General features: G+C 36.5%; 1 protein-coding gene across 1 annotated transcript; it reads left to right on the forward strand.

Moving 5' to 3' along the window:
- Positions 1 to 6821: 6821 nt before the first annotated feature.
- Positions 6822 to 9803, forward strand: LOC134667304 (uncharacterized). Its single transcript, XM_063524648.1, has 2 exons — positions 6822 to 6950; positions 8744 to 9803. Exon 2 carries the CDS (start codon positions 8843 to 8845, stop codon positions 9752 to 9754), a length of 912 nt encoding a protein of 303 aa, XP_063380718.1. The 5' UTR covers positions 6822 to 6950; positions 8744 to 8842; the 3' UTR covers positions 9755 to 9803.
- The last annotated feature ends 306 nt before the right edge of the window (positions 9804 to 10109 follow it).

Raw genomic sequence — 10109 nt, forward strand, 5'->3', positions numbered from 1 at the left:
CGTATCAACCGAACGTGATTAACGGGACCGCTCATGCTCTCATAAAACGCTTGCCCTCGACAGATGACCGGAAACTCGTCACAAAATGATGGCGACCCGATCACGCCTATAAATTGCGGTTGCGGAAATTACAAGGAACTGTTTAACGTACAATGTAGTGTATAATTGTTTTCCTTGGTATTTTCTCGGAAACGTTCGTATTTGTTATGATACTTCAATCAACCTCAATACTTTTTGTACCAAGACTGATTGAAATAACATGACACATTCGTACGATCCCGTCAAAATACGAGGGAAAATAATTATGCACTACATCAGTGTGCTATTTAAGCATGTAGATTATATCTAATGATTTATGATTATCGATTTTATTTATAGCTACCGGTACTAAGTGAATTTTGATGATAGAAATTATGGCTTAGCAGTAAATAAGGGATCAGCTGTGAGATTATGAGAACTTTATGACTTATATTGAGCAAACTGTTACGAGGCCATTTACTATATTATTTACTTCAAAATACGTAAAAGGGGAGCTTTATGTACGAAGCTTGAGAGAGCCTGTCGTACCGAAAAACTAATGGAATCAATTTAGTCGGAACTCTATAGGTATACCCCGGGAACATTTAACCCCGGTCTCCCCTACACGCCACGGCGTAGCGGTACGAAATATTATTGTGTCGCGCAATGAAAGATTGAGGTCCTATTTTAATCCATTTACATATACTAAAGAATATTAAAAAAAATAATTACGCTTGCCGGATGTCAAAATTTGTCTGAAATGAATTTCTAAAGCAATGGAAAAGTAGAAACAAGGAGGGATGTGACAAGTGCTCGTTAATTCTTCCTCTCGGCGAGCCTCTAAACTGTTAAAGGAGTAAGGTAATTAAGTATGATGGATACTCGGAGTTTATCGCGGGTGGCGGAGACGGCAGCCACTCGCAACTTCCTTATCGCGTCCTAGGGCGCCATTCTGATTGCTCACCCAGCACCAACATATCAAACGCTCAGGCGAACCACTATAATTACTCTTTTGACTAAACATTATGTGTCAACAATCTGGAGATCACTCTCACACTGGCCGGTCTGAAAGTTCGACTCTCCTGTACTCCGTAACGGGAATACGCGGTCTGGACCAACTTTATGACGGCTCCGCGTCGCGAAATATTGCGACTTCGCCCGTATCCGTGACTAGCACTCCGCACCCGTATGCTGCGATCACAAATCGTCCCCAAGGGTATGATCACATAAGGTTTACAGTCAGTGGTGTTCTATCATTCAGTTGCTGTAGTGCACTTTACTTTAATAGTGATACTTTCTACTTAAATAGACGTAAATAAATATAGGTACTTACCGGCAATTTTATCCGAACATTTTAAGAATAAATTGAGAAACAATTCAGTAACCGACTTCCATCGATCTAATTCCATTCAGTCATGGAACTCATGACGTTTTTGAAACGAAATAAAGGAAACACTTCTTACTGTGTGTGCTTATAAAGTTTGAAAACTTTCGTCGATTTCTCTCATCAATCTCATGATCAGTTCTGAAAAAGATAGCATCCATCAAGGAGTACGCTCTTTGAAGTATTGCATCTGATGTTGTTAAGCGGTTTTCTAAAACGATGTAAATACGGTTGAATGTCTCACAAAGGGTAGATTTCCTGATTGTTAAAAAAAACAGGAAATAAAGACAAGTTTTCCAATTTAGGGGTCATCCATTAATTACGTCACACGTTTAGGGGGAGGGAGGGGGTCAAGAAAATGTGACATATTGTGACATGGGGGAGGGGGGAGAAACAATTTTTGTGACGTCACTTTAACTTCATCAGTAACCGAAAATTTATTTAAATTATTTAGTTCGCTGTACATTTAAATAACAAGTTTTTAAAACGAAAATAGTTTTTAATCCTTTAATTTTCTTTCCTAAGCAGTTTTGGGTTGTAAAATTACTAATATTTATATCGTCAAAAATATTTTGATAAAATATTAATAATACTTAGGTATTTACTTAATTCGATTTGGCGATTTCGTAGAAAAAATGTGACGTCACACTAGGGGGGGAGGGGTTTGCCAAATGTGACCAAGTGTGACAAGGGGGGGGGAGGGGTAAAAAAACCTAGAAATTGGTGTGACGTAATTAATGTATGACCCCTTAACGCCCATTCGTAAAAACAGGTTAAATATAAAATAATTTTATTCATAACGTCGAGAACACGCATAATATAATCCACAATCCGTGCCTAATATAAAGCTTCGTCAAACCAACACAACATTCAGTCTAGTAACTAGTTTTAATGATGACGGCGCAGCAGGTACTAGCCCATTTCTCATTCTAAACATAAATTAATAATATGTAATTTCGTACATGTTTTTTCACTAGTTTTGTATCATCATTTGCATTAAAAAATCTCACGGCTAGGTACACAACACACAACATTATGGCTTACTCTACGAGGACACTTGCTAACCAGTGAAGGTATTTTAATGAGATTCTGTGGCAGAACGAAGATCGTGTGTACAAAAGATTCGGTTGTACGTCCATTTTTAGCTGGAACCACGAGGACCCTTGTCAAAGGAGATTTGTAAACAAAATACCCTCTAATTTGTTTTTGAATTTAGAAGTCACCAGGAGTTGGCCGTCTTATTAACTGTGCCGTAGAAGCCTTTAATTTAACGTTTACAATTAGGCTTTTAAGTATTCTACTCTGAAAGAAAACTGTTTTTCTTTCAGAGTAGAATATTTAAAAGTTATTGTGTTTTTATTTATTTTATATACTTGAGTCTTTTCTACTTTGTTCCAGTTTAGTTTGATTACTTATTTAAAAGCGCTAAAAAGGATTTATGTACACTACAAAAATATGTACGCTACAAAAAGTTTACAGTACTTAACCTCATAATGTAACTGCGTACCTTTTTGGATAAAATGTTATTATAATACGGGGGAGCGAAGGTTAAATCAAACAAGGTGTAACGCAGGTGTTGTTGGGGATGGCCTCTTTGACCACATACCTAATGGTGGGACACACATACAAGGACCTAATGATAATGTTTTTAGAAATAACGTTGTTTTTATAATATTAAAATGTAAAAAATACGACCTGTACCGCGTTGGTTCGCTCGTGTCACTCATGAGCATATTCAAATAAAGGGGTTACACTCTCTTTGAGGAGTTAATAGATGCCTCAGAAGATGTTCGCCATAAATATGAAAGGTATAATCGTCGAAGTTTATTCTTCATTAACATTATACAAGTATTAACAATCTTTAGTTATACATATATGTCATAATTATATATATGGCATATGATAATCGTAAGATCCCGCACACGAATCGTACCCACAAGACCGTAGCCGGGGTCGCGGCAAACCACGACTGCGATGGCGAGATGACCTTGACGCCTTTGATAATAGGAACTGGTGGGAGCTGGGTCAAGACCGGGAAATGTGGAAGAGGAGGAGGGAGGCCTTTGCCCAGCAGTGGGACACTCTAGGCTCATATAAATAAAAATAAATGATAATTGTATGGGATTACGTACCTATCTATAGTTTTCAATTTTTATAATTACAATGAATCATAGATTCAGCGTATGAGTGGCCAATAAAACTGTAAGTGAATGTCAATAGCGGGTGCCAATGAATTGTCAAGGAATGTCAAATTATGTCAAAATGCATAGTCTAATAAAACATGGCCTTCTCTTCCCAGAGTGACACAAGCCTACGTCACAATAACATGGCCGCTATATATAGCGCTATCGCATATTATCATATAGCGTTGTCGCATGATGACGTTGACGTAGGCTTGTGTCAGTCAGGTGACCTAGAAAAGACAGGAAGAGAGTACCAGGCGGAGTATATTATTATACCATGGTCAAAATGCAAGGAGTGGTGCCGAAGCACCAACAAAAGGATAGCAAATATAAGACGAGAGTTTACTGCAAAGTTATAACTTACTTGACTACAAATGTTGAATACAAATGTTGATTTTATCTTATTAATAATTACGGCTTTGCGATGCGAGTGCAAGATGACGCTCTACTTTTTGGACAAAGTACAGATGCATCGTTTGCACGGAGATATAGTTTAGGGGCAGATCAAAGTGCACATGCATATTTAGCTGCAGAAAATGTACATCTTTCTACATAAACTTTAATACCATTCGTTATAGAATCATCGGAAAAAGAGATCCTAAACGTGATTTACCAGGATTTGCAGTTATATCCTTCTTATTTCTACTTTTGCCGAAAAAACAGAGACCCTCGTCAAGACGGATTTGTTAACTGAAAAAAGATGTACAATTTGGCTTTTATGTTTTGTTACGTCACCTGATCAAGATAAAGGAGGAACGGGAATCGCGTTTACTTTATCTACAGCTGTAATCGGAGATGGTAAACGTAAATATATTACAAATAGAAGCTTCAAACCATGACCCGCTCTTCTTAGCCAGTTGGGTAAAATAAGTTAAAGTGCATTATTTTCTTACAATTAGAACGAAAGTACCTAAGTTATAGATGGTCAAGCAAATCTTGTCAGTAGAAAAAGGCGCGAAATTCAAATTTTCTATGAGACGCTATCCCTTCGAGGCTACATTTTTCAAATTTGCCGCCTTTTTCTTCTGACAAGATCTGCTTGACCAAGTATATACGAGTAAGCTGATGATTTTTAGATGAACGTAAGCGGTAGGTGGAAAAAACTTAATAATTTTATTCATGCACCCAATCTCTTTTTAAACGAAATAATAACATTTATCTCTCTCCCTGTTAATTAACTATTGTATAACCTTTATTGTATCCAACATTTATCACAATTTTCAAAGCTTTAAAAAAAGTAGCTCAAACACTCTCACAGTTATGCAGTCTGTGGTATCCGGTACGCAAGTCATTAACTTTTTTGTGTACCAACATTGTCACGTTACTCTCCAGTAAATATCGTTTTATTAAATGATTAGTCAATTAATTAGTGAAATAACAATGTTAATGTGGTGTAGAAATGTGATCAAAGTAAAAATAAATGTGATTGTACGGCGTAATCACGATTTTAGCGTTGATCCGGCTTATATAAACAACGCGCCGGCGTCCACTCCATGGCGATTTCTATACAATATACATCATAGTTTAAGCAAGTAAGGTAACAAGACCTCAGGTATGTTGTCTTATTGTTATTTCTCAACTAATTCACACGAATTTCATTCACTTTCATTCGGAAATAATCATTACATATAAATAGTTGAAGCACCGGTAATGGCGGAAGAATATATAATTTTGTTTTGTTTTTGTTGTCAAATCTTATCTATGGTTTGGCTTATCACGGCAGCACTGTCTCATCTCAAACATAGATAAAAAGAGTTTACTGTCCTTGTCTGACACTAGTACTAGCATACAAAAGAAAGGGAAGAGTATGTTTCTTCTGGTTGTTACTGACTGTTAGATTTGTTTGAATTAGTAATTCTTTTTTCTATTCTGGCATTTTCCGGTTGGGTCTGAAAGTCCGTTTTTTCTCTCATTTGAAAACTGACCTCGTAAATCGTATTTGAAGCGATCGCTACTTTTCTTAGTAACAAGTGCATAGTTAAGTGCTTGGTTTTTTTCGCGAGTGCTGTGAAAAGTGTAAATAATGGGGAAAAGGAAGAGAGATAAGGAAAAAGATGAAGATTACATCAGGAGAAAGATTAGAAAACTACAAGAAAAGCTTCGAGATACTTCGAGAAGACGTTCTGTTGAATCTAATCAAGACCCTACACCACAAAAACCGCAATCGAAGCCTGTACAACAGCCGCCGCAGTCACACTCTTCACCATCATCTGCGTCACCTTCACCACTTCATGCGATACCACACGATAATGACCTTGATCTTAATGCAGGTGCGTTGATGGTATACATAACTACATAAATCTAAGGCTATTTTTAATCTTTCTCAGTTTAGTAACATCTAACGTATAGAGAAATAATATCTTAACTGCTGCATGATGTAGCAACTTGTGGCTAAGCGCTATCACAGAGCGGATAGACATGCCCTTGATTCTAATTAACTTTATTTTTGGCAGGCGCTATCACAATGTGGATAGACAGTGCTAATATATAACATTCATAGTGCGCTATCACTTTGCGGATAGACAAACTTATTCTAATATACAACTATTTCATAATAATATAATTATTACAGAGCCGGCTGATGATGAACTCCCAGAGGAGTTTCTTCTTGCACTGGGGACCGAAGGTCAGGAGCAGACAGAAGTTGGCAATCCTATTAGATCTGAACTGGCTTCTCGTTGGATGAAGATTATGAATGATGGCTTGGGTAAAGAAGCTAGAGATGCAATTGTGAAGAAGTACCCGCCGCCAGCTAATTTTCCTGCTGCAATAGCCCCTGTGGTAAACCCAGAAATTCAGGCTACGCTTTCAGAACCTTCTAATAAAAGAGATAAAAGGATTGTCTTCAGACAAAACCTAACAGGTACATTAATGTCCTGTTTAGGCAAATGCCTAACAAATATTTTATTAGGCAATATTAACTCCAAAATGCTGATTGAGGAGATTAATGATGCGGCCAAGTTAGCTGCAGAAATGCACCACCAGGATTCAAGTTCTAGAAAATTCTTTTGCTTGGCTGGGGCCAACAAAACTATCCAAGATGCTGTTCGTCATCAAAAAACTGATAAGTTTTTATTTGGTGCAGATTGTGCAGAAAAAATCAAGGCTGCACAAACAATACAAAAAACTTGTAATACCATAAAGAATACTTCAGATAAAGAGAAAAAGCAATATAAACAGCCTGCAAATAACAAGCAGTTTAAGCAGTTAAACTGGAAGGGCCCACCACAGTACAATCAGCAGACTCATCGAGCCCGTGGTGGGCAACAGTACCATCAACCCCGGAAGCATTACAACCAGCCTCACCGGAAAGACAGACACAGCTCTCACAAGCAGCGATCCAGATATCACCGATAGAACCCGAGGTACATGCAGGTAGACTTAGACATTTTATGGATAACTGGTTAGAAATCACTGATGATCCTGTAATTTTAAAATGGCTGGAAGGGTACGACATTCCATTTCATACTACCCCTCCACCTTATGAGGCGATGCAAAAAGTGTGGCATGGGAAAGAAAAGGAAAATATGTATCGTGAAATAAGGAAATTACTAAAACTTGGTGCAGTTTCTAGATGTTCTCCAGATCCTAGCCAGTTTACATCTCCAATATTTTTAGTACCAAAACCCAATGGCTCTTTTAGATTTATATTAAATCTAAAAAAGTTGAATGAATATGTTGTTACACATCATTTTAAATTAGAAGATATTAGAACTGCTTGTAAACTGATTTCACAAGACTGCTTTATGGGTTCCATAGATTTGTCCGAGGCATATCTTTCTCTACCAATTGCGGAGTCACACAGAAAGTTTCTAAGGTTCAGCTTTGACGGACAACTTTTTCAGTTTAATGCATTACCATATGGGTTATGCTCTGCTCCCTATGTTTTCACTAAATTAATCAAACCGGTCTGTACCTATCTCAGAAAACAAAATATAGTCCTAACATGTTATCTGGATGACAGTATATATTTCAATCAATCATATAATGGATGTCTAAATGACATCAATATAGCATGTAAATTATTTCAGGATTTAGGTTTTGTAATTAATTTTGAAAAAAGTGTTATGACACCAAGCCAAACATGCAAATATCTCGGATTTATTCTGGATTCAACTAATCTGTCCTTATCAGTCCCACAGAAAAAACAACTGACTATTTTAGAAATGATTCAGCAATTTAAATTTAAAAGAAACTGTACAATAAGGGAATTTTCTCAATTACTAGGGAAACTTAACTCAATTTGCCCAGCTGTCCCATATGGTTGGGTTTTTACCAAACTACTAGAAAGAGAAAAATACCTTGCATTATTAAATTTCAATGATAACTATGAAGCTAAAATGATTCTTAGTAATATTGTTTATTCTGAACTACATTGGTGGAGTATGAATTTACACAAATTCAACCTGATTAAACATCACGATTTTTGTATGGAAATTCATACAGATTCATCCAAAACTGGCTGGGGAGCAGTTTGTGCATCAAATAGAACATCTGGATCATGGTCAAAATCTGAACAAGAAAATCACATTAACTATTTAGAGATTAAGGCAGCTTTTTTAGGGTTACAATGTTTTGCTAAAAACTTGCATGACTGTGAAATTTTGTTAAGAGTTGATAACACAACTGCAGTAGCTTATATAAACAAAATGGGTGGTATTCAATTTCCTCATCTTAACCAAATTACAAGAGAAATATGGGAATGGTGTAAAGATAGAAATATTTGGATATTTGCTTCCTATATAAACACCAAAGATAACTTTAAGGCCGATGAGGAATCTAGAAAAATTAATATTGAATGGGAAATTGCTCAAAAATATTTCCAAAAGATCACTAAAACATTTGGACACCCAGAAATAGACTTATTTGCCTCGAGGATTAATAACAAATGCTCGAAATTCATTTCCTGGAAACCTGATCCAGAAGCACTTACTGTAGACGCATTCACTGTCAGCTGGAGCGATATTTTCTTTTACGCTTTTCCTCCATTTTCCTTATTGTTAAAGTGCTTACACAAAATTAAAAGAGAAAAAGCTGAAGGTATACTTGTGTTCCCATATTGGCCTTCACAGTCATGGTTCCCTCTTTTAAACTCATTGTTAATTACAGATCCTCTAATATTCAAGCCTAACAAAAATTTACTGTCGTCTCCTTTCAGAGATGTCCATCCCCTACATCATCAACTTACCCTGGCTGCCGGGCTGCTATCAGCGAGGCGTACCGTAGACGTGGAACGCCAAAATCAGCAATTCAGATAATGCTTAATTCTCTCTCAAACAATACTCTTAAACAGTATGATACTTCTTTTAAACAATGGTGGCTTTTTTGTGAACACCATAAGATTGATGTTTATCAAGCTTCTGTACCATTTGTACTCCAATTTTTAACTGAGCGTTTTGATAGTGGGGCATCTTACGGCACAATTAATAGTAGTAGGTCAGCTCTATCTCTTCTTATTGGCCCTAGAATAGGATCTGATGATAGGATTAAACGGTTTGTCAAAGGAGTATTCCGATTAAAACCTCCAACGCCAAAATATAACATAACGTGGGATCCCGGTGTTGTTCTCAATTACATAAAAGGGTTGTACCCTAATGAAGCTATAAGCCTAGAACAGCTTACCCATAAAGTAGTGACGTTACTCGCCTTGACGACAGGCCACAGGGTCCAAACATTATCTTTGGTTAAGATTAATAATATCCAATTTAATCATGACAGCGTCCAAATTTTTATACCTGATTTAATAAAAACTTCAGGCAAAAATAGTAAACAACCATTACTATATTTAAAAAAATTCAACAATAAAATTGAAATTTGTCCCGTCACTACTTTACAGTCTTATATTAAAAGAACACAGCATGTTAGAAATACTAACAATCTTTTCATTACACATAAAAAACCTCATCATGCTGTCTCTACACAGACTATAAGTCGCTGGATAAAAAATGTCCTTAGGGAGGCGGGCATAGACGTTACCATCTTCACAGCTCATAGCACTAGACACGCCAGCACATCTGCTGCAAGCAGATCTGGTATATCTATAGATGTTATCCAAAAAACAGCTGGTTGGTCACAAAACTCTATTTGCTTTGCTAAACATTATAACAGACCTATTACCTTAGAACCTACTGAGTTTAGCAATACTATATGTAACTTGGTATCAGACTGATTGTTATACTGTTATGTTGATTATAATTACATGATTATCTTAAGTTACTTTTTTAATAAATAACTTTTAAAGTAATTTATATGCATTGTATAATTTGATTATGTACTCGCAACCCGATCTTTAAACATCTACAATAGTTAATTAACAGGGAGAGAGATAAATGTTATTATTAGATTAAACGAACTTACCTTAAGTGAAGTTCTATCATAATAACATGATTCTCTCTCCCTGTTAAGAGAGTCCCATCCCTTCCCGTGTATATATGTTAATATACTGTTCCCAAATTACAGGGTTGCTCCTACAAACAACAATCTACTTTAAACGAAATGACTTGCGTACCGGATACCACAGACTG

Source organism: Cydia fagiglandana, chromosome 9 (genome assembly GCF_963556715.1).
Source record: "Cydia fagiglandana chromosome 9, ilCydFagi1.1, whole genome shotgun sequence".
Taxonomy (NCBI): domain Eukaryota; kingdom Metazoa; phylum Arthropoda; class Insecta; order Lepidoptera; family Tortricidae; genus Cydia; species Cydia fagiglandana.